Source organism: Sardina pilchardus, chromosome 9 (genome assembly GCF_963854185.1).
Source record: "Sardina pilchardus chromosome 9, fSarPil1.1, whole genome shotgun sequence".
NCBI lineage: Eukaryota > Metazoa > Chordata > Actinopteri > Clupeiformes > Clupeidae > Sardina > Sardina pilchardus.
Genome location: NC_085002.1, coordinates 23,817,951 through 23,843,587, shown reverse-complemented (window position 1 = coordinate 23,843,587; position 25,637 = coordinate 23,817,951). Strand labels below are relative to the sequence as shown.

The 25,637-nt window shown below is 45.9% G+C and overlaps 2 protein-coding genes across 3 annotated transcripts in view; both read left to right on the top strand.

Annotated features, from left to right (window-relative positions):
* The window catches only part of ppm1j (protein phosphatase, Mg2+/Mn2+ dependent, 1J), a 26,465-nt gene extending 24,165 nt beyond the window's left edge, over positions 1–2,300 (top strand). Inside the window, exons 9-10 of the mRNA XM_062546430.1 lie at positions 1,230–1,381; positions 2,099–2,300. Coding sequence (XP_062402414.1) covers positions 1,230–1,381; positions 2,099–2,246 — 300 coding nt within the window. The 3' untranslated portion in view covers positions 2,247–2,300. The remainder of the gene's footprint in view (positions 1–1,229; positions 1,382–2,098) is intronic.
* A 2,413-nt stretch (positions 2,301–4,713) lies between these two features.
* LOC134093107 (rho-related GTP-binding protein RhoA-D) lies at positions 4,714–25,624 on the top strand. Of its 2 annotated transcripts, none has more exons than XM_062546427.1 (5): positions 4,714–4,871; positions 16,115–16,272; positions 19,040–19,160; positions 20,132–20,262; positions 21,803–25,624. In XM_062546427.1, the coding sequence occupies exons 2-5, from the start codon at positions 16,117–16,119 to the stop codon at positions 21,974–21,976; spliced, it is 582 nt and encodes a 193-aa protein (XP_062402411.1). In that variant the 5' UTR covers positions 4,714–4,871; positions 16,115–16,116; the 3' UTR covers positions 21,977–25,624. The 2 variants fall into 2 exon arrangements, with proteins under 2 accessions (XP_062402411.1, XP_062402412.1); XM_062546428.1 differs by lacking the exon at positions 4,714–4,871 and adding an exon at positions 9,522–9,890.
* The last annotated feature ends 13 nt before the right edge of the window (positions 25,625–25,637 follow it).

Genomic DNA, 25,637 nt, shown 5'->3' with positions numbered 1-25,637 from the left:
AGTTTTTAAGAAAGGTTTAATGTGACCAAGCCGTTACAATAAAGGCTTTTTAACTTTTGCTATATGAGAGTGCCTTTGAGTTCCTCTTGCTTTTTCATCTGAATTTTCCCATCCAAAGAGCACCTCAAACAAACTTTTCCTGAGTCCAAGCAGCGTTCCTAGACAAACGTTTTCTGAATAGTATTGTGACTGTTATTGTGTCAACCAGATGTGACATCCTTGCACCAAACTTAAGGTTTTGTAATCTACAATCCCATATTCTAGGGAACTCTTAAGTTCTTTTGAGGCTAAGATGCACACCCGTGGCTGTGTGTCACGTCTTTGATGTCATAACAAGCACATCTGAAACAGAAGTGCATTTCTGTGAAGTTTTGCCAGCTTGTGTTTTTGATTGTTTGATCTGTTTGAATGAGTCCCTCTGGTCCTTTCTGTAGCACACAAGTGTTTTGCATCTATAAAGGTTTTTTTTTACATTGGCAAGACTACTATCACTAACATCTCCCAGAGATGTCTCAGAGGAAGTCTGTTGTGAGGTGTAAATCATTGCACCAACAAAATGTATAACCTGGGGGCTTGCGTAACAGTGTTTATTGTCTCTAGTGTCTAATTTATAATATACATATATAATATTTAATGTATGGCTACTTGACCTACATTGGACAATTTACTGTATACTGGTTTATGGTCTATTTGGTGTCAGAATGTATAGAAAGTATAGTGCAGATCAATCTAAAGCAGGAAAGCATCTTTATATATGGAAAATATCATCTATTTTTCCCTCACAGTGATCACAGAAATTGTGTTCCCTAGAATAGACTGCATGACTCAGGCAACGGGGGTGAACTTATGTTCTAGTGAGAGGTGGTTTTGCCCTGGAGCACCCTACGCTGTGATTCACCAGCTAGCTACACTACAATCCAGCTGAGATTCTCACACTCGGGAAGATCAGAGGCAAAGCTTACAGTATCTTGCTCAAATTGAAACACAGGCAGGCAGCAGTTACAGTTCATCTACAGCTGATTCTGAGAACCTTACAAGCTTTAGAATTCTGGTGATGATGATGATGAGCTGAGGTAGACTGGTGAAAGCGTTGGGATGCTGGCCAGGACGAACCTTCCCAGCAAGCTTTCACCAGTCTGTTCACAACTGTTGTTTGTGAGCCAATTCCAATTCTAATGTGGTCTAAGTGCTGTGCTAAAATGTCTGCACCTCTCTCCCCTTCTGCTCAGGTGCTGGTGTACAATCTGTCGGAGAACAAGCATGGCCCTGACGATGTGCTCGTCATGGGCACAGATGGTTTGTGGGATGTCACCACCGATCGGGAGGTTGCAGATGCCGTGACAGCTTTCCTCTCGTGCTGCGATCCCAGCGATCCCATGAGGTGCACACACCTCCTTTACATTGCATTCCTTTCTTAAAGGGACAGGCCGCACAAAACTGACATTACTGTCGTCATCATCATCAGCTCAGTATTACAGTATGTCGCTTGTCAGGCATGAAAGGCTTGGCTGTCGGTGCATCTCAAAAATGAGTTCTCCAATAATCACCAGCTAAAGGGAACTCATTCACTGACATGTTACAGAAAAAGAGTAATGCCATAGAAATGAATATATAGGACAAACATGAAATGGGTTTATGTTGCCCTGAAAATGCCTTAGCAATGAGTTTTCATCATTGGGTGAACTATCTCGATATCTTATAACATATTCACGTGAAATTCTGCAGGATTAGAAAGAGGATTTAAAGTGGTTTGCTGTAATTTGTCCTTTGTGATATGAACATATTCAAGTGAAAATGCACACAGTCAGCAATAAATGTGATGTATTTCATGTAAAAAGCCAGTAGATGTCAGTGAACACACACCCACACTCACACATTCAGTGTTCTATCAAATATTCACATACAGTAATATACAAAACTTTTCATATTTTGACAGCATCAGCAGAAGTCAACACAACAGCTCCCTAAGTGCTGACAGAGATTTTCCCCTCAAACAATATTGCCCAGACAGAAGCCGTTGCCATATTTGCATTTAAACAAGATTCGGCTTCGGCGTAAATATTTATTTGCCTTTCTCCCCCCCCCTCTTCTGCCTCAGGTACACGCTGGCGGCCCAGGATCTTCTGATGCGCTCGCGCGGCGTCCTGAAGGAGAGAGGCTGGCGCCTGCCCAACGAGAGACTGGGTTCGGGCGACGACATCACGGTGTTCGTCGTCCCGCTAGCCGGAGCAGAGACGGAGACATGATGACAGGGCTGATGCTGAGACGCTGGCCGCCGAGGACAAGCCCACCCAGGACTGGGGCGGGGCGGGGCGGGGGCGAGGCAGGGGGGGGGAGAGTAACAGCCTGCGCCCCACCTTCCCTCCCTCCCTGCCCTGCCTAAAAACAAAAAACGAAAAACAAAACGAAAAAATGAAAATAGGTGCGGACATTAACTCCCATATCCATCAGGGCGCCTCAGGTGCAAGAGAGCTTCTTCTGCCTCTCGTCGTTCCTGTCCATTAGCCCCAGCCTCTGCTCGCGCCATCCATGACATATCAGATGTTGGACAACATCACCAGGCCCCACTGCTCTTTCCTACCCCCTCTCTCTTCCTCTTCTTCCTCTTCTTCTTCTTCTTCTTCAGATTATATGCATTGCTCCCAGCTGTAGGTGGCTGTTTTTAAAACCTGTTAAAAAACAAAAGGATCTGTGACTTACCTTTTATCTAAATAGATCTTACCAGAAAGAGTCTCATTGGCTTTTTTTTCACTGCTCGTATTATGGCAGTGCAATATATTATATAGCCTATGGATTGGATGGGATGGAGTGTGCCCGACGACATGGGTACTGGCAACAGGGTGGTGTCTTACGGGAGCTGACCAGTTGATCAACAGTTGATGGGGAGAAGCAGTGAATCCCCCACGAATCCCCAATGACTATTTCTGAGGGAGTGAGGGTTGTTTTTTTTTTTTTTTTTCAAAAATGGAAGCACTTTATTTTTGGTTCATCTGTGTACGTAGCAAGAGATAATCGTTCTGCAGTCATGTTCATGCTTCATGGCAGGTGACTCTAGTGTGGACATATACCAGAGACAGCTGCCATCTAGGTATCTATGTGAATGTTTTACCTACCTTAGTCCCTAAAGTTTTGTGCCCACATATCTTGTGTGAAATCATCCAAAGCCAATGATTGACATGGATTAAGAAAATGTTATTATCAGGGATTTTCCATCTCCCACATTAAGGTAGATAACATAATTAAAGGATCAGTTTGGCTTATGGACAATCCATAAATGATTGGAAGCAAACACACCCAACCATCTGCAGAGCTTCTGCTAGCCAGGGCTGTGCTGATAGTATTTTTGCACACTCCTGGTTGTGGTTCCCTACCTCTCCAAAATAGCCATGTAGAATGTAGTCAACAACTGAACAAACAAACGCAGTGGTGTGTTCTCCTTTTATGTGTTCATCTGAGCTTTGTGGCCACAGTTTTACCAGGCCCAGCCACTTTGCCATCTCGATGCCGCTGTAGATTTTTTCCTGTGTAGCCGGTAGGTGTTTGTAGATCTAGTTTTACAGTAGAAGACCTGAACTCCATACCAGGAGCAGGTGAGTCGGCTAGCTGAGGAATCGACGGAAGGCTGCCTTATAGGACACGACGTGGAGAACTTCAAGTGCGTCTGATGAGATTGCTGGCGTGTCTTCATGCAGAGCACAGAAACTACTTGTGAACAACAGGGGATGACTGTGAGAGACTTTGGAGAATGTTCTCTGTTCTAGGATTTCAGCGCATGGTGCAAAACATATGCACACACTGTAGCCTACCACCACCCCCCATAGCAGACTCATTTTGTGCTGTAACATGGCTTTATTTCTCAAATGACCTCTGTCTGTTGTGACGTATTGCTGTACAGTGTAAATTTGGGCAAAATAAACCTTTTGCTTTTTAAAACAGGTCTCTTTTCCATCTCCACTCATGAAGATATTCTTACTCACTTGAGTTGTCAAAATTGAGTAAAATGAATGGTTCATGTTGTTTTCCTACACTAATTTTCACACATTGTCTGAGTAGAAGGAACACAAACAAATTGACCTGAAATAATTACCACCTTATGTCTACCATGAATCTCCTTAAGAAAAGATAGCTGATGGAGAAACAACAATATGAAGGGTATACACATTTACCCATACATTTTATACATATTTAGTTCTAAATTAAATAAAAACCATTGTGGAAAATGAAGTTTTAAACAAAACCAGTTTATAGAAGTAGTTTAGTTCTGTTTTTCAAGATATCAGTGTATATTAACTGTATTCAGCACTTACCTACAGCTAATGTTCTGAATCTGAACAAACCCCTCTGGTGTTATCAAAGAAATGGTAATTATGGAAAACATTCAGAAATCAGGTCAAAAGGAGATTAGTTGTTTGTACAAAGGGCTTAAAGAATTTGCTCATTGGGTTGCATGCATTTAGTTGTTTATTCAAGTACCAAAAACCTTTCAGCGCACCGTTTACAGACACCATTTCGAATTTTTAAATTAACTCATTTTACGCGGTCAGCAAAACGTTATAATTTCCCCCACTCCCAAAATCACAGGCACAAAGGTCTGCCTGCCTACCCGTCTACCCGACCAGAGCTGTTGGGGATGATGTCATGATTATTAACAGTGGAAAGGGAGGGATCCCAAGCATCCCAACGGCTGCACCTCCTCCCTAACCAAGAGATTGGGCGCCACTATCGCTGCCTTCCTTCCTATCAGTGGGAGGATCTGTTTGCCAGCCGACCGTCGTTCCTTAGCAATATAGCCTACTGCAGTGAAACTGACAAGGAGAGCAAGGAAGACGGACGAGCCAGAAAGAGTAAAAGCGAAGGATATCAAAAACCAGGTAGGGAAATGTCTTTGGCTTGTACCGATTTGTATGTTGTTTTACAGACGCGAGGACATTGGGTTCTGTTAAAGTAGCGTACTTTTCCTTGGTGTGGGAAAAAGTAGGTGGTGGCTCGTGACCAGAAGTAGTTATTGTAAATCCGCAACTTGGCATGAGAGGTTACTTGTTCAAATATTTTTCGCAGTCATTGAAACCATAAGTCATTTCAACCTACTCACTTTATCACACTACAGTGAGTCTTTCATACTGGCTTTATATTTGAATAGGAAGAGACTTCTGCCTGACTAGCCTATAATTTAAATCGCAACAGTATCGGTTGAAGGCTACACTCCACTGGTGGCAACAAGTCTTCAAGTGTTACTTTAGGCTGCTAAGCGGCTCTGCTGCGGTAATGCAGGGCGTTGTACCCTATTAAAGGTATCAAATATTGCATTTGAGAAGCGATTGTAACTTTGAAGTCGGCTACACAGGTCAAGGTTTTTTTTAATCGTAAGTACATTTGCGATTGTATGTTTGAGTATGCTCTCTTTACCGAAGGAAGAGGAGACCCTGTAGGGCGTTGTTTGACTACGATTCCCGTCGGAGCAGAAAACACCCATGTATTCGGGGAAATGTTTGTCGTGTTCCATTGAAACTTAATACAAGGCCTGTAAGATCTCACATTGGCTTAATATTCTATTTAAATCTGTATTCAGGCAGTTATCGTATGCTACAGGGGCCTCGATATCTCGCTCATATGTTGTCAATCGGGATACTTGTTGAAACCAAGTCGGGAATGCGTAGATATTGACTATTTATAGTCCAACTGGCAGACTGTCACGGTTTTTCGGATGTTTCCAAACGACATGTAGCGTGGACCATCTGTGTAGTCATTAGAGGCCATAAGTATTAGCCAACCTCGTTAACCCTCGCTCTACTGATTGTGTTGTCCAAGTGGTGTAGCCTACCACATATCTCCTTTAATTAGACTACCAATCAGTTATCGATGTCTGCAGCCTAAATTACTAAATGTGATGCATCACTCATAGATCACCTACCCTATATGGTCGGATACACTTCGATTAATAGATTGCAGTACTTGCTACCATCCAAACAAGAGTTTTTTCTTGTGCTTGCAAACTTTGAAAATAGGCTTTGCTATGCTCTCAAAATATTTGAAGTTAAACTATATTTCTCCATTCTTAAAGAGACAAGACTGAGGGTGAATTAAAAATTGAATTAGTTATTTAATTGTTTTAATGACCAATTAGTCTTGCAAATGGATTTCATTCAGTCTAAGCAAGTGCCTGTTCAAGCCCCATGATAAGATTTAAATCCAAGCTCATTTCTCTAACTAATAGCCTACCGGACGGGCAGTGCCAGTGACATGTGCCATATTAATCCCACTGTGTGTCAAAAACATGTCACTGTTGATTTGGGGCAGTGGTCTTTCGGGGTGACAAAAGACAGCGTGCCATCCCTGTTGTGTCACAGAGCTTTGGCCCAATCTGCTCCCATTTCCCCACAGCTAGACAAATGAGTCATTGCAATGATTCTGACGGCGGGGGCTCTGCACACTTTAGCTGGAAGGTAATGTGATACCCCAAGATTTTCTCATCAGAGATGCCTTGTCTTAGGCCTCATTTCTCATCTCAAATCAATCCAAAGAAGGAACCAGCCATGCCCCCACCCCCACACCCCAATACCAACCCCAAAGCCCTACCCAGAGCCACTCTGCGAGGTCCCCCCTCTTTGCTCTCGCCATACCCCATACCTGCCCTGTCATTACAGCAATCTCCCACGTATATCTCCAGGCAGGTGTGAGGCAGGTTTGAGGGCCCATCTTCAGGATCTCACGGTATAACCTCTTGATTCATGGAGTGAAAAATGGAAAGTGGAGGGGGGTTCTGTTTCATAGCACACCATTTTTTTTCTCTACAGTTTGGGAGAGAAAGTATTTTCATGCAGTCAAGTTAAGGTGACGGGCATGATTTACAATGCAGTGGAAAGGAATGGGGAATATCTTCAAACTGAAATTTGTACACATAATATCTGGACCTCATTAGGGCTCTACATGAACAAGTACATGAACAAGTTAGAATGTGACTATGGTTTAAATGGTACACCATTCAAACATATGTTGAAAGGTCATGACATCTCTGGGGGAAGTTGTTCCCTTCTTGTTCCTGTAATTTATATGGGTTAGCCACCTGGTCAGTACACATGGTCTCTGCCCTCTGGATTAATACGTTACCCTAACCATATTCTCTGTGGATCACTAAGGTACTGACCACATATAGTGTGACATTTGTGTCAAGCTTCTGGATGCATAGAACCATTCTGACAACTGTCTGATTGCTCTGAATGAATTGTGTCTGACAGTGTGATTTCCTCAAAGACATTTGTGGCTGGTTTTCTTTGGTGTTCGTCTGGACCAATATCCCTGTCAGAGTTTTAGCTTAGCTCTGGACCTAAATGGTCTCGGTGCTCGTGATTGAAAGTCAGCACAGGCCTAGTCTCAGGGAAGATGTCCCTGAATGTAACGGCGGTGGAGGTTATCGCCTTCTCTAAAGTGCCGTTTGGAGCCGTAAGTCATACTTGTCCAATCCACTACCTCAGTTCATCAATACCCATTCGGCTCCATTGGGAGCCTCAAGCCGCTCAGACTGTGCTCGGTTTTTGATTTAGGCCAGTAAAAGTGCTGCTGAAACCATTTATTTCGGGACGCTTTTTTTTGCTCATCTACTGCAGAACAATTAGATATTTATTACTTGGTGTGTGATGAGGTGCTATTACGTGGAGATTAACAGCTCTCTGGAACTTAATAGCTTTGCCCAGCACAGCTGCCTCAGGGGCCTACCAAGGTAACTGTGAACAAGGCATGACTGAAAATGGAATATGACAAGTGTTCAGAACCGGTGAAATGTTGAAGGTTATTTGTGTTGTGGCCTGTGTTTGTCAGCTAAAGCACTTGCTGAGTGCTGAGGGTCGTAACCCAGTGGGAGAGATAATCATCGGAGCTGTTCGTAGATCTCTCCGATGGCTTGAACATGTAGATGATGGAAACATTACTGAGAACATGTTTAGGTTCTGTGGCATTAGAATCTAGAATGTATTCATCTCAAAGTTCTCAAAATGAGTATGTGTTGACTAGCAATTTTTTTTTAGTCTCTAGAATTATTCATTGGCCTTAACAGTTAATTTCTGGGGGTTTATAGCATTCTGCCATTCTGACCATACCTACTTTGAACCGCAGTGTGCACTATTAAAATATTGCCCACACTGTATACGAGAAATGTGAAGACTGGCTCAGTCACCCACACATTGTGCCATATGAAATGTTAAACATTAATTAGCCTGTGGGGATTGATGGTGGTGATTCTCGTTTTTCGTTCCATGAGTCATTCCAGGTCACGGACACAAGATGTGTTGTCAATAGCCCTAGATGGTAAACACACGTAATCAGGTACTCCAGCACAGTAAGAGGGTCTGAATACAGAGAATACTGTCTGCTTTCGCTCCACTCTATTTCTATTTGTAAAGTATTATCAGTTTATTCTCCCAGTAGCCTACTCCCATCTCCTCTCTGTAAATACCATCAATAATAGCAGGACTCCAGCTGTCTCGTTTGTTTTCGTTGGAATGTAAACTATGTGGTTTGATCACTTTCCTACTTCCTGACGTTCTATTTGGCAAATGATTACATCTGAATCGGTCTTCATTTTCGACTAATCCCTGTGGCACATTTTGCGAGGGAGCCAAGAACAGGTTGGTTAAGACACCCAAACAGTGAGTCACGCACTTGCACTTTACCAGTGAGCCTGATCTCCAGTTTGAACTAATGGACAAGTTTTTACAAATATGCACCTCTGCCAAAAATGAGTCCTTTTTTCCCCACTTCACACCTTTGTACTAAAGTCTATCTTTGGCTGTCCACTGCTAACATGGTGGGCTGGTGTTGCAGGCTGGGAGAGTCGTCAGAAATCAACAGAAATCATCTTTGTGTCTGCAGACAGTCTGCTAATGAAACTAGACACTTTGTTTACACTAGGAGAAGCTCATTCCACTCTTGGCCTGCATCGTACAAACTCTCTTCTGCCGCCTGGCAATTTGCTTTGCTATCTTCAGGTCCTGAGATCCTGTTGTCTTTTCTCAGAAGAACAATTGTGTGATCAGAATTGGCCATGAGTCCAGCCGTGGAGGGTAAACGCTGCAACTGTTTTTACTTTCGGCAAGCTTGAACCAGGAAACGCTCGAGCAGTTCTGATTCCCAAGGGCCTGGGCCTTCCGCGTACTTTCCATAAACACTTGACATGATTTGTCAATAAAGTAAAACAAGTCCCGCAACATAATAACATTTACCAGTTCTTGCCCTGTCTGGGCTGTGCATTTGTCCCATTAAGGAGAGATCATGAGAGAAAGTGTCTACTGGGCTACTTCAGTTCAGAGTCCCCTCTTTTGCACCTGAAATGCTCCCTCTCTCTCCCCCACACACGGTTAGCCCCTTCGAGGATACGAGTAGGGCTTTATTCACCCTGGAGCTGACTGAGGGAGACCTGCCCCACCCTGCGAGTCCACTGACTGAGCAGGCTGCCCTGGTTGCATAACCTGGGGACTCGCTGCTGCTGCTGCTGCTGCTGCTGCAGTAGACAGAAAACTTTGGAACAGGGAGTGAGTTGCTGATTAACAGAGGAACGAGGCAACACTGAATTCTACGAGGGCTCTCCTGTTCTCATTCGCTTGCTCTCTGAAGCGCTTTCCTTGCTGTTATTCATTTCAGCAGAGTTTAGTAGACCTGTTGTAGTAGTGTAATATTATCAGGGGCATGCGCGTTGACGTTAATGCTTGTCATTCCTGAAGAGTGGACCTGTTGCTGTTGTTCATCGTGGCTTGTTGTCACTTCCTTAGTTGGGAAAGAAACAAGAGCTGCGACAGGAACACTTTTGCCGACACAAAGACGGTAGCTCTAAAGAACCTGAATAACGTGACTTGAGTTGAGGCGGAGAGAAAAGCACAGCACAGCACAGCACAGCTGAGGTAGGTATTGGCTTTTTTTTTTATGAATCTGTCATTAACTCCGATGACTGCTCTTCAAAGTCATGACCTCTTTGGCGTTATGGAGAGACTGTCATCAGCGAGATGATAAAAAGTGTTTTTTTTTTTTTTAGGGAGAGAGAGAGAAAGGAGAGACATGTCTGGCAAATTTACTGCTATGGCAGAGAGAGAGAGCGCTAAGGACGCTGAGTCACCCAGAGTTAGCAGTGTTTTTCCACCCAAAACAAACTCCTCCGTGCTCAACAACTCCCAGCGTCCATGAACGGCCTACTGTAACTCATGTCATAACACTGTAGAAGCCCAGTCACTGGTTAACTTTGTTTTAGTGGTAGACGATAAAATCTTGCTCTTCCCTCATGGCTTTGAAAACATTTGAAAACATTTCCATTTACTGTTTCATTCTTTTGAAGCAGATGCTGACAAGAGCAACCAAGTTATTTCCTTGAAAAGAGGTCGGACAGCCGTTATATCGGAGCCAGATATAGTTCAGTTGACCATAGAAACCAAATAAACCAGTTATCACCCTCTTAGCTCGGGTAAGTTTGCTTTGGAGCTGACCGAAACATGGCCCTCATTGTTTTCTTTGCTATGTCAGTTTATGTGAGTACAGATAAACATGTGTAAGGCTTATCACCTTCGTCCACCTGTGCCTTTTTTTATGTGAGGTGGTTGTCGGCTGGAATCACTATCAGTACCAGTGGGTTTTGTCGAAGGCCAAAGGTTCAAAGGTCATCCATTTAACAGTGGATGCAAACGATTTGTGCTTAGCTGCTTGCATAAAGGGATCATGTTGTAGGTGCTGTAGAAACACTCACTTTGCAACACTTCCCAGGCTTACCAAACACACACACACACACACACATACATACACACACACCAACCCCCCCAGGCTCCCCACAGTGTTCAGGGCTTCTCAGCTCAATGTAAACACTCATGGTGAAACATTCCTCTGCGGGGCGTGCAAGTATGAAGAACTGAGGCCATGCAGCCAATCCTGCCTGTTCAGAAGCCTCAATCCCTCTTCTTAACCTCTGCTGTGCAAGAAGGAGCGAGAGGGAGAGAAAGCCTCCCCGTCTTGGATTGCTACTGTTTGTTTCTGCCCAAAGTTAGTGGAGAGATATCTGCTCTATTGAGACATTTTGAGTGACTTTGCTGGTAACATACTGTGTGTGAAATATGTGTGAAATTAGGTGTGTTTGGTAAATTCTATCTTTTTCACCACCTACTGTGAGTATAGTATTGCCTCCCTTTACTCTGTTCACTTCACTTCAGATAGCAAATCAACCTATATGGCCATCATCACTGAGTGGGCCCACGCTCACAGGCAATTTTCTTTTTCATGGCGGCATTCGTTCAGGCAAGCATTGTTCAAATGGCTATCTTTGCCTCTATTTTAGCCCAACTGTCGTTGTATTGGACTGAGGGTGCCGGATAATGACAAATTCTCTGCCGTTTTTGGAGGCACAAAAGGAGGTTTTTGGGTCATCACCCTGGAGAGAGAGTGGTGCAGGCCACAGTGACTTTTCATCCTTTCTCAGTTGGCAGGCCATCTGACATGTCAAAGTCTTTTGTTAACAGTGTGGCCCCCGGTTCTGGCAAAAGGTTGTTGATATTGGAGTGCAGCAGCCAATCAAATTGCTCCCCCTCTTTTCCATGCTCCTAAACATCATGCTGATTGGCTGTAATTGTTAATGTTTCTGTCTGAGCCACTTTGTTAGCTTCCACCAAGTTACACTTTGTGCCGTCTGTAAAAACCACATGTTCTGGGATGTTCTCTCAGCTGATGTATCTGTGATGCGTCTTGGTTTATGTCAAAATGGTCATGGGGGATACAAATGGACTATACAGAGAGGAAGCACTCAAAATATGCTGATAATGCTAATCATTATCAACAACTTTAGCTGTCACCAATATGTCGAGGGCTGAGAACCAAAGGGGCGTAAGTGACATTTCACCAACTTTACAGGAGAGCCAAAACAAATCTAACTGCTTCTATATGTTCACAATTAAAGCCCTTTGGTTTTTGTTCAATAACTTTATATTTATAAATATTTTACTTATATAATTGTGTCAGCTAGAAAGAGCTCATCAAGAGCTTCAGGTGATCTATATAACTCAAATTTGACCAAAATGTCACTTACGCCACTTTGGTTCTCAGCCCTCGATGTGTTCTCTTTTATGTGTAGTGGTTAACTGCCATGTAAAGTGTCTCATTTATTTATTGTTGTCTGTCCAACAAGAAGAACTAGTTTTACCTAAAGCATGTCATTCATGTGACATTCCTAAACAAAGTGAAAAGCTTGGGAGAGTCCCAGCCGTTGACAAGAAAACCCATTACAGCAGGAAAACAAGGAAACGAAAATGACTTTAAGGAAATGACGCAAGATTCCATCAACAGCTATCTCCGTTTGTTCATCATTGTGTTTGTGTGAGTGTGAATCATCCATTCCTGTCAGCTGTGCCTCAGAACAAACATTTCCCTTTCCCCCCCAGCCAGGCGCGACTCCGGTGGCGTGTCCGGCTGAGTCTGACCGTACGTAATCGGCTAGTGCCAGATGATGGCACCCAGCACTTGGTACCCCTGCAGTGCAGTCCGTAGAGAGAGGCTCGCAGATTCACAAGGCCCATTGGAGTTTGTGGGGACCGTCTTTTGGACCCTCAGACTTTGTGTTGTGAGGGCATTATTGGAAAGGAGAAAGTATGGGCCCAGAATCCAGGAATCCACTTTGGGCTTACAAATAGTGGCATGAAATATGTTTTGAGCAGAATACAAATGGTAGAATATCAGAAGAGTGCCTATTGTGGGGATGGATAGGGGTGATTCCACAAAATCGGAGACACAGAATGATGGTTTATTGCCAGGAAGTGCTGTTTGTTTGCTGTTGTTGTTCTGTTGTTTTTCTCTTAGTCCCCATGGAGATTTTCAGCTTTCCCTCTCATTTACCTCTCATTTAAGGGCATGTCACTACAACGCTTGCAAATGGACCGCAAATGGGCCATTCTTTTGATAGAGACGAGACTAAGACCCATCTCCGACTTCTCTGTGACGGCGGATTTACAGATGGGGATTTTGTTGAGCGAAACTGGGGGGAAAGCACTGTTTCCTCTCAGCGGCAATGAGCGAAACTGCCCTGATTCTTTATCAGCGGTTCAGATCCTCAACTATCAGTCCGTCGCGTTGGCCATACGCCAGTGATTTCCCTGGCTAGTTCCTTCTGACTCACGTAAACCTGCTGCCATTCCCATTGCCCTCCACTGCACACTAGACAACGCCCAGATACTACCTCTGCCTGAGATGAACCAGTGCTACCAAAAATAAACGACAACAAATGCCTGAGTCACCACACATGCGGACATGGGCCGAGCCTGACCGAGCATACGGGTCAAACCAACCCTCTTAATCTTCAAATCCTCTTCTTTCATCTCCGCCTCGGTGAGAGGCAGGCTTTCTGACAAGGATGTTTACGCGAGACTACCAATGGTGACAGCAGATCCTATGGCTGTGGGCAGAAGTGCTGAGTGGAAGGTGTCGATGACCGCACCCCAGCAGCTTGGCAGGGATGAAAATAATTTGGCTTATTTATTTCTTTATTTTTTCCGCTGGCTTTTTAGCTTGCCACAAGCAGCACAGGGGTGATAAGTGGCTGTTTTGGTGATGGGCCAGACTGCAGCAGGGAATGTCTGACGGATTAGAGAGAGAGAGAGGGGGGGGGGGGATAGAGAGAAAGAGAGCGGAAGAGGGAGAAGGAGAGGGAGGGAGGGAGGGTGAGCAGATGGGGGTGAAGGGGTGGGGGTGCAAAATGCACAGATGTGCCCAACCAGTGCCACCCATTTATCATGCCCGCTCCAACCCATCGCCGATATCACTTCCTGCCCGCGCACCCGCTGTGGGGGCCCAGAGAGGCACTGAGCACACGTCGCCCCCCCAATCACCGCAGAGCCGGAATGGCCCTTTGGCTTAGGGCTGCCTGCCTGTTGGTGAAATTGCCGTGGCATTGTGTGCCCCCTGAATGACTCTCGAGGGGTCGGAAGCGCTTAGTGGGGAGGTTAGCGTTAGCGACAGTGATGATTTTTCACCTAATGGCATGCAGTGTTTATTTATTTATTTATTTATTTTTAGGATGGTGGCAATTTTTCACCCTGAATCGTTTCCATGCGGGTTTATTTGAAGGGGGTGGCGCGGGAGGGGGGTGGTGTTAGTTGGAGGATTTCAGTTAGGTTGCATATCAGTTTGAGAGACATCACTCAACCAAGACCAAGGGCACTTGTCGAGAGGGGGGACCCGCTCCCCCCCAGCCCTGCGCAGACACACTTTCTCTCATTGCTTCAAAGAGGGTACTTTCTCATCAAATGATTTCAGTCGTTGAAGCTCATTACCATTTTCATAGGCTTTGCAAGTATAATTATGCCATGTTCCTCTCTGATAAAAGGCGCAAACATTCAGGGGGAAAATGGGGAGCCTTGGGTCTCCTATAATCCTCCCACTCCTCTCTCAATAACCCACAGCTCTGCACAGCATCTCCTCTCACAGTGGCCGTTGCTTCTGCTCTGCTTTGCGCTACACCACGCTAACCCGGCTCTGTGCTTCGCTGTGCTCATTTGAAAGTAAATGCATCCACGCACTTCACCTGTGCTGTTTCAAGCCATGCCAAGTCAGACAATACTTAGAACGGTTACATTATGCATGTGGACTGTCATGTGGTTTGTAATATCAATGTTTGGATATCTTTTGGGGAAGGATTTCTTGCAAATTCAGATTGTTTGTGAGATAGTCTTAACATTGTTCTCTGAGTCCGAGCACTGGAGGTCTGTAATTGACCTGTATTTTCTTGTGTATGGATTTGCATATACATTTGGTCTTCATTGGTCTTTATGTCCTGCAGTGGAGTAGCAAAACAATGCTGCTTCCTTCCCTGGCTTGTTGCACGAGCATATGCAGACTAGGATGTACATTGTTGCTATTTCTGTTGAAGGTGACTACGACTTGTGCTCAGCAGCAGAGAAACAAAGGAACAACGTTTCCCTGTGCACTTCCGAAGACAGCTGGGTCACTTCTTAAAGTGCTCACTGTCCTCTCTCAGCTCCGTGATGTATTGCTCCCTGTCCAGTTTGCGTGCTGTTGTTGTACTCGGAACTGGGTCACCCACTAAATGGAAAACCGTAATGAACATCACTAGCAAATCATTTTCCTATCCCGACAAAAACTGTGACCGGAATATCCTGATCCTCGTGTAATTGGGAAGGCTGATTGAGCAGCAGGGCAGGCCGACCTTGAGCCAGCAGCAGGCCGACCTTGAGCCAGAGGCAGCAGGATGAAGGCGAGCTCCCCTCTGAGCCTCTTCACAATAGACCCCAGCCCCAGCGCCTGCGCCTGCACTCCTCCTATTGGCTCGTGTCTTTCAGCATGGCATCCGCTGGAAGTGTGGAGCAGCCCCCCCGAAGGTCCCTCTTAAACTCCCTCCTACCCCAGTGGTCAGACGAAACTCAAGATCTGCCTGTTATCTTTTGAAAACTTTAGAAATTTTGTAACCTATGTAGTAGCTCCGGTGACGTGTCGAGTGTCCAGCAGAAGTTGTTTTGAGTATTCAAAAGTAATTGTATAGTAGGCCCATTCTTATAAACCAGCATGGGTGATTTTGAATGAGGGACTTGGGGTGGGGTGGCGGGGACTTCTGGGGGGTGGCTAACTACTTCTCCAGCTGTTAGGGTTTCCGGCCATTTTTGTGCCCCGTTTTCCTGTACGATGCAGTGAGGAGAGGAAAGGACAGGGTGTGGTCAGTGAGTAGCCCAATCCCCCCCCCCCCTCCCTCCCAGCCTGCCTCGGCTTGTCTCGGCCCTCACTCTGCAACCCCCTCCCTCTTGTTTGAGTGGACACATCAACTGGCCACTGCATTCCAGTTGTACACAACCACGAAACAATCCTTTCCACTTTTCTTCTTTCTTTCGTGTGTGTGTCCGTGTGTGTGTTTGTAAATTTTCTTTGTGTGTGTGAGAGCAGGAGAGAGTGTATTCTTGCCATTGCACAGTAGATAACTGTCTTGAGAATCCATTCAGCCTCTGTTGGCATCCTTCGATTTGGAGCAGCACGTATTGAACCACTACCTCTGTATGGCCATTCTAACTAAGTATCTATTGATATGAGCTCTAATCTATCTCTGTCTCTCTGTCACTGACTCACTCGTCCTGTCTTCCTCTCTTTCGTTCAGGTATGGCCGCCATCCGGAAGAAGCTGGTGATTGTGGGAGATGGAGCGTGCGGGAAGACTTGTCTCCTCATCGTCTTCAGTAAAGACCAGTTCCCAGAGGTGTATGTGCCCACCGTCTTTGAGAACTACATCGCTGACATTGAAGTGGACAGCAAGCAGGTTAGTGCTTCCCCCCAACCCGCGCTGCTCACACGGTGACAAATTGTCCCCATCGGCTGCAGCCATCAGGAGACTCCCGTTAGTGAGTCTACTTTTGACGCACGGCTCAAAGACGCCAACCACGACCGCAGGGTTAATCATGAGAATTAATCAGGTCGCACCGGTCATTCCTAGTAAGGGAAAGTGGTGTTTATGAGCTATTAAACAAGATGAAGTCATGTGAAAAAAGATCCATATGCCCTATGTCCGCTGTTAGAACACATGTAAACGTAAACATATACGTGTGTGTGTTGTTTGCGGTTTGTACATGCACATATGACATTGACCGTTTGCATCACCGCACCATAAAGAATCTCTTGTTGCAGTGCTAGTGAACCTTTGTCCTCCGATCTAATATGATTCATAATCTGATGCAAGAGCTTGCGTAACTTCAAGTGAACTCCCTAACCCTCGCTCCGAGTCCTTACACACTGACAAATTTGCCCAATCAGCCGCAGCCATCAGGAGACTCCTGTTAGTAAGTCCACTTTTGGCATGGGGGCTCAAAAGACGGTGACCACAACCGCAGGGTTAATCATGAGGTTGGACCCAAAGCTGTGCTGCAAGGATATTCTCCTTCAGATGGGGGTGGGAGATATGTCAGATCCCCAGTGCCCCCCCCCCCCACCCCATCCTCTGTAAAAATCCCCCCCACTGATCACCAAGTGTATCAAGGCGTCTGGTGAAAAACAGGAAATGGCCGTACTCTCTGGTTTCCTGTGCAAACTGGAAACGTGGGATGTCTGGCCGTCCCCAGTTTTTTCCCCTCTCAGACCCCCGCTACCCCCCCACCCCCCACCCCCCACTTGCCTTGATAAATGGGTCGGCTCATTTCCTTTTTGACAGCGGGAGGGGGGCGGAGAAAACGCATTGTTTTCTCATGCACAGGAAATGTAGAGCTAAGGATCCGATCCCCGTCGCTATGGAACCCAGCTTATGCTGGTGTGCCCCCCCCCTTCCCATCCCAGTGGGCCGCACTCACTCCTCCACAACCGCCTCGTTCCGAGCTATATTGGACACAGATCAGCAAACTTGGCAATCTTGTCCACCCGACATCCCAGATTTTAAATTCTGCCATCCCCTAGCGGAGATCACGTTCACATATTCATACTCAAACTTCTTGCACCTTCTGTGAAGCTGGGCCAGGGCTAAATATAAGCTCCTCTTTTATTGTTCTTTTTCTTCCTCAAAAAAGAAACACACACACACACACACACACACACACACACACACACACACACACACACACACACACACAGAGAGCCTGGTTCTGGGCTCATTACTCAAGCAGGGGCCCGTGGTGGCTGCCCACACTTTGTTAGACCCTGTGGACGGCTATTTCGGGAACACTGAGTAATACCTGCTTCCCGTGGCCCTGCATCTATCTCGCCCCGCCGTGTCGTGGCGGCTGTGACGCTTGAGCTGTTTTCCCTGGAAAGCATTTATCAGAGTGACTCAAATCAGGCCCCCCTCCAAAGGTGCCCCCCCCCTTTCGCAGAGAGCGCGGTGTTTGTCGGCGAAGAAGGCCGAAGGTATCTAGTGTTATTTGTCCCAGCCGTTCCCCTAATCTAATTGAATGTGATTGGAGGACGCCAGGCCCCAGTCCAAGGCTCCCAAACTAATGTGGCAGAATGAGGCCTGGAAGTCCCAGCGGAGAGTGGATCTGGCTGGAGCTTGCAGCCTTTCCGGCCTGCTGTTTTCTGCCCAGTTATCAGGGAGGGTCTGGCCATGCAAACAAGTCATTTAACTCAATTTAACGCGTTTACCCACTCAACACTATGTTCAGTAGAAGTCTTCCAAGACCACATGTACATCAGTCCCTAGAGTAATAGTTTTGAGAGCAGGTTTAGATTCCAGACTACATACAGTGCAAACATGCACAAACATGCTTAAAACACTCAGCATTGTATATCTCAGGATCTTGCTTCCATGTGTTCCTGTGAGGCTTAGCTGGGAACTGGCATCATTGGAGGGGGAGGGGGAATCTGTTAGTGTGCTAGTTTCTAGATGATGAATCCCAAGGAGCACTCACATGGTACCAATTCTCCATTTAAAGCCATGACCGGTCCCACTTGGAATTTTTGGATGCTTTTTTTGTACTTCCTCGTTTTGGTCTGGTGTTTATTTTGTATTCCTTGGGGGCCATTTGTGTGTGTGTGTGTGTGTGTGTGTGTGTGTGTGTGTGTGTGGGGAGAGAGAAGACACTCAAAGAGGAAATCATTAGATGAATGCTCTGGTTTGAACAGCTAATCTCCCTCCACACACACTTTACATTCACACACATGGTAAAGTACATGTTCCAATGTGTTTGCTACTTTCTCTTCTCAATGGAGCTGGACACTGCTAGTAGTTTAATATTAACCAGAGAGGCACATTACCTGCTGTTGAAGCAGACAAATACAGGGCCTTACTCATGACACAGAAGTGGGCCAGCAGTGTTACTAGATGACCACTTGATAGTGTGTGTGTGTGGGGGGGGGATTGAACCGTAAGTGGCAGGATCATTCTGGAGTAAAAAAGTAATGTAAACATGTATTTTATGTAACACATTTTTTTAGTACAAAAACTCACTCAAAGCATTTAACACAACTTGGACAAAGACAATACAAGTGAAGGCCATGGTGTTTTTGAACAGTCCGACCATGTAGCCTATATTGTAGGCTGTGTAATGCGGATGTTGTGTTATTTATTCACCGTGTGTGTGTCTGTGTGTGTGTGTTTGACGCAGGTGGAGCTGGCGCTGTGGGATACGGCAGGCCAAGAGGACTACGACAGGCTGAGGCCCCTCTCCTACCCCGACACAGACGTCATCCTAATGTGCTTCTCCATTGACAGCCCCGACAGTTTAGGTGAGGAGATGAGATGAGATGCTCTGCAGATCGGTGCAGTGCATGCTCTGGACTGGACTGGGCATGCACTGGACCTGGCAATGTGTGTAGGCTGTGATCTGGCTTTGTTTGTGTCTTTTGTAAGGAGTTTGACATGTTATGTCATGAATATGTGTGTGTGTGTGTGTGTGAGAGAGAGAGAGAGAATGTGTGAAAAAGTGTTTTTATAACACAAGAGAGCTGTTGATAATAGAAAACTCCTTTGAAAATGACTGTGCCAGAAACCGGTGTTGGCTAAGCCACACAGTTTTCTTTGGGTTTAAGATCCCTCTAAGACTCACCGATTAGGTGATTATGGACCTGACAAAACAAGTCACATCCTTATGAGTTCTCCCTGACAAGCGTCTGACTTTATCTTCTCAAACTTCAGGGAAGGCTGAGCCCGATTCTGTTACAGGACACACCATCACGCCAAACTCGGAATTAAGAACTGTCTAACAAATGTTTTTCTCGTCTCCTTGTGTCTAGTTTTCTTCTCTGCTTTCCCACACACCTGTCCTAATCCCACAAAAAAAATGTACATTTTGCTACTCCGCAGAGCTGGTACAATACTACATTCTGTCAGTGCTGTTTCTAAGCCCCGTTGAGTAACTGAAGGGCCCCGAGGGGGGGGGGGGGATTGAACTGTGTTCTGGAGCCCTAATCCATCACTCTGAGCAGCTTCTTTATGGGCCATTGCGTAATCCACGTTTTGACAACACATATATTATGTACCTTTTAAATCAGCTGAATATGCATTGCACGGTGCATGTAGTACGTAACCGGAGTGCTGTGCAGAGACTGTAATAACGGCCTACGCAGGCAATGCATCATGTTTATATACGTTTTTTTATGGTAGTTTGAGAATGTGTTTGTGTGGATTATGTCTGTCTTTTTGATTTGTTATTTGTTTTGATTTTGATTTTAAATGTTGCTTGCTCTCGTCGTTGCAGAGAATATTCCGGAAAAGTGGACCCCTGAGGTGAAGCACTTCTGCCCCAACGTTCCCATCATCCTCGTGGGGAACAAGAAAGACCTGAGGAACGACGAGCACACGCGACGGGAGCTGGCGAAGATGAAGCAGGTACTGGACACACACACACACACACACACACACACACACACACACACACACACACACACACACACACACACACACACACACACACACACACACACACACACACACACACACACACACACACACACACAAGATCCCCTCCCTGGCTCTCCATAGGTTTCAGGCCTTCTTTGTCTTCCATTTGTCATCCCACTTGTCAGCCTCCTACGGTCTTTAATTAAGAAAAAGCTGATCTCCCAGTGCTGTCTGCCTCCCCACTGGCTGCCTGCACGGCCTGCACAGCCTGCCTACTGTATGGCCCTTAGTGTACAGTACACCAACTCATGATCTCCACAGCCCTCTGACCAAAGCACATACAGTAGACATGACTAACTCCTGTTACACACTCTCACTGTCCTAGTGAGATTCACTTCACTTGCCACACACACACAGGCCCACTGCTGTCCTACCCTCTGACCCCCCGCCCCCCCCCCCCCCCCCCCCCCCCACACACACACACACACACACACAAATACACACACAGGCTGCCAGAACATCAGCATAGCCGCGTGAAGGGGACTCAGCAGGCTTATACAGTGCATGCATAGCAATCAGCTCTGCACCGGAGGGAGGGAGGGAGAGAGAGAGGGAGGAAGTGATGGAGTTACAGAAGAGAAGGAGCAGGAGGAGACGGAAAAGAAAAACATGTGAGGGAGGAGAGAGGGCAAGAGAGCGAGCGAGGGATGCCACAGGGTGAGCGTTAGGAAGTATGCAAGGGAGTGTGTGAGTGGGAGTGAGTGAGAGAGAGCGATTTGTGTGAGGTGATGGTCAAGACGGCGGGAGCGGAGGAGTGAGTCAGAGCGTGTGGCAGTGGAGGAGGGAAGGAGATTACGCAACCTGATGGAGCCGCTGAATTCATTGAGACGAGTCCACATAAGTGGCCAAATGCAGGTGCTCACACCGTGTGTGCAGGTGCTCACACCGTGTTTACATTAGCTGTCCTGAGGGTCTTTCCTGAGATGAACGTGCAGAATCACAACTCTCAGATCACGCTAATTATCCCGTCTCAAGGCCGCGTGGCGATGTGCGGACGCAGCAGGATTAGGCGTGTTATTAACGGGAGGCCTCGCGCAGAATGCTGACCCACGTCCAGTCTCCTCGGTCTTCAGAGAGACGGAGAACAAAACAGCCGGAAGTCTTCAACAATGCGTGTCAGAGGACAGATGCTGTAACTCTGGATAAAAAGATAAAGAGCGGAGCGGAGCCTAGCGCCCTAGTGCTCGGAAATCGCTGCTCTGAGATTCTGACTTTCAGGGAAGATTTCCGAAAATGGGGAAAACTAAGTGTTTTTAAGATATTCCAGTAGTAAAAAAAGCTATATGATAATCAATACAAGTGTTACTAATGTGACTCTTTGGATGAAATTGTTTGCCATACTGTATGTGAATGTCAACATGTGTGACAAACCTTTGTGTGTGTCTATGCAGATGTATGTGGTGATAACTTTCTCTTTCTCTCTTTCTCTCCCTCTCTCTCTCCCTCTTTTTCTCCCTCTCTCTCTCAGGAACCAGTGAAGCCCGAGGAGGGCCGTGACATGGCCAACCGCATCAGCGCCTTCGGCTACCTGGAGTGTTCGGCCAAGACCAAGGACGGCGTGCGGGACGTGTTTGAGATGGCCACCAGGGCGGCGCTACAGGTGCGCAAACGCAAGAAGAGGGGTGGATGCCTCCTGTTGTGAGGAGGGAGGAGGGGGGAAAATGCAACCCCATACCCTCTGCTCACCTCCCCAAGCCCCTTACATAATATATACCCTCCTCTCCACCACATCCATGCACCACCAACTGACCAAGAAGAAGTTTTAAAAAGAAAACAAGAAGAAGAAGAAGAAACGTAGGAGTGGTCTTTACCAAACTGCATCTTTGTACTGTATCTCACATTTCACGCCAACCAGAGAAGGACCATGAGCGCAAGTGCAAGAAAAAAAAAAGTAAAAAGTAAAAATGTATTTGTAAAATAAAAAAAAAAGCAAGGCTAGATTGGCCTGTAGCACAGATTAGGTATTGAATTTTCCTCTTTTTTTGCCTTGATTTCTTTCTCTCTGTCTGTCAGCACAATGGGTCTTTGTGTTTTTATGTTTGTTACTCGGTGTGCAGTAAGGAAAAGGTAGTTGGTGTGTCTTTATGTCTGTACTCTGATCTTTCCTCATTGTCCTCGTGAAATATGGACTTTCCTTCCCACACAGGCCAAAGGACCTCTCCCACCAATCACCATCACGCGCTCAGCTGATCTAAAAACAGCTCAACGTCATGGAGTTCAGTTGTCGTCATATTATTTCAATCTCAAGAGTTAATTATTAGAATCAGTGCCTTTTGTGTGCACATGTTGAAGTATCTTTTTTTTACTCAAGGATATCAGCCTTTTTTTCCCTCATACTTTTGTTCACGAGTAGTTTAGCTGGGCTTTTTCCTTTTTTTTTCTTCTCCACACAATAGTGCACTCGGTTGGTGCTGCGGACTGGGGCTCCGCTGGCTCGCCTGCCGAAAAAAGTCAAATCAGATCCGATCTCATCTCCAGGGTAAAAAAAAAGAAAAACAAAAAATGTTCCGCTGTTCAGCACAGCCCCCCTCCGATTCCTTTATTCGTCTTTGAACTCTGACTGTTTAGCCCCTGGCTCAAAGTGAAGGCCAGGTTGAGGTCTAATGTTCCCACAGTGAGGAAACCGAGAGCAGTTGGCAGATAGATGCAGAGACTGTGTGGATGACTGAACTTTGCCTGATTAGCCGTGCCCCGGTCCGATGCTAGCCGCCTGCTTTCCGCCCCGCCAGTAACCCCTGTGCTGCTGAAGTGCAGTCAGGCAGGGCCTTGAGAGCCGCTCTTGTTCTCAATCTCAGCCCCTGGCTTAAGTCACATAAACTACTATGCAGAGGGGCCAAATGTCAGCCATCGCCACTAAACAAGAGTTCAAGTGGCCTCGGAGAGTTCAACTCCTGTGTCACTGTAACTTCACAGGTTCTAAAGAATGTCCATAATTTGGGTTCCAGAGCTGGATGGGTGAGGTCAGGACTGGTGGGAGCCTGTCCCTTTGGCATGGGAGCCTTTCTCAAGCCGCCACACACATGGGCCTTCAAGGCTTGACGGCAGGTCAGCGAGAGCCGCAGGTAGTCAGGTGGTGGTTGCTCAGTGCCTTCCCGATGTGATTGACAGGTGACCTGTGTGCCTTCTGTTCCACAGTAGAGACGAGAGACTATAGATTCCTAGATGCTAAATTAGTACTCCGATTAAAATAGGTGCTCAGCATGTTTGAAAAGTCAGTTGGAAGGGCATTGCTGTGAAAGTGCATGCTATATATGAAGTGGCTTTGTATTGGTTGAGAATTCACTGAGAGGCAGGTTATGACTAGAAGCTGATGAAAAAAATGTAACATCTTCGTTTTGCTTTGGATTCAATTCCACAAAGTTGATGATTGGATGCAGTTCGATTCAGTTGATCGGGATCAAGATTGGTAGAGCAATCAGAGAACAGCCCTTCCCTTAGTGTACACTCTGCCAGTTCTGTCTAGTCACTGTTTCCATGGTTCGTGTTTGCTCAAAGATTTATAACACTAACTACACAAGAATATTGCCCCAAGATTATACTTCCCATAATACATTGCACGCAGTCAGCAGCATGTAATTGACCGCAACAGGTATTTAGGTTGACCTTAGCTGTTGGTTGTGCTGTGCCGTGTCATTTGTTGATGAATGTGTGCACACTGCAGCAGCAGGCGTGATTGTAATGAATGGGGCCTCCATATCTGATGAATTGTCCTCCTGCAGCAGTGCGCTCTGTAATTCACCGCAACCGTAGTGGTCTCTGGATCAAACTAGGGCCTGATCCGTCCCCTGGATCTGACCGCTTCCAGAGCCAGCTAGCATGTGAGGTCACTGCTCTAGGATCAGCTAATGTCTATGTCTCTTACTCGTGTACTCATCAAGTCTCCATGATATTTCCTCATAAAAAAGGCCAAAGGAATGTGTGAGAGAGAAGTGGGAGATCCCCTGTGTGTGATTGAGACGTACAGTGCAGATAGAATAGAAGTCGTCTCTCTCTCTCTGTCTATCCAGTACATCCAGTTTCATTCAGCCTTGAGCCCCTGGGGGGTTTCACCTCATTGGTGTTGAGAGTGCAGGAATTCTCTCGAGTGCACAAGTCTCCCGGAGTAAAGCGGATGACAACTCACCAGGAACACTTCTCCTTTTGTTTTCTATGCCCCCTATCAGTCGGCAGTGAGGAGCGTTCCCAGGTCCCTGGAGCCAGGCTAAGAGTGTATTAGATTACAGTGTTGTTAAAGAAGAGGTGTGTTTGTGTGAACGTGTGAGAGGGAGAGCTCGTCACATGATCCCCTCTCACCAGTGGCATGCGATCTCTCCAAGAGATGACGCTGATTACCGGTAAAGATGACTAAGGCGTGGGAGTGAGACTTTGTTCTGAGTGGTTGGTTGGCTGGCTGAGTTAGATTGTCATTTGTGGATGCCCTCTGTGGGCTAGGTGAGGTCTGGATGTACCACTGGTTGTTCTCAGCTCACTGGAAGCTCTTCATTTGGCAGACTTCTGCCGCTAAATAAAACTCAACTTCTTTAATATACTCAAGAATGTCCACGTGGATTGTGGTTTGATAGTATCAGAGAACAACAAAATGCCAGTGTAATTCAATTAACTATTTTTCTGTTGTTTTGTTTTTTTGCGAATGGGGACTGTGGTTAAGAAGTTTGAACACCATTTTATTTTATGGCAAGGCATGATGCGCAATGTTTCACAGCTTATTTTGCACGTACACACACACACACACACACACACACTTAAGTAAGAACCATATAACACTTCACCCCACATTTACAACTTGCCAAGGAATTCTGGGTAGTCAGAAGGGTTAAGTGAGGAGTAAGCACACAGGTGAACAGCACAACAATGCCACAACATGTAACCACACAGCATTACGCCCTCGTACAGCAGAAAAGACCCCACTACATATCAGCTTAAAGCAGCGGCTACATCCCAACTGCATGGCCATTGGTTATTTTACTCTTCTCTATGCTGGGGGTTTGAACTGGCCCCCCTCATCAGAAATGCACTAGCTATAACCAGACCTGTAAAATGTCAATGTCCGCATGAGCTCAACCTGGCCCTTCAAAGCCTCCATCTCTACAAGGGGAACAATTCCTGCTAAGTGTTTTTTGTGTTATCTTCCTTTTTTTCTGGAAGTATTAAAAGACATAATTATCCAGATTTATACGAAAGCTCATTGTTATAAGGCTTTGTAAACAGAACTAGTGTTGTAGTGAATGTTTTGATTTAAGTGAAACCAACCAATGTTAATAAACTATTTTTGAGAGAAGAAGATTCAGCATCACCTTGTGTGT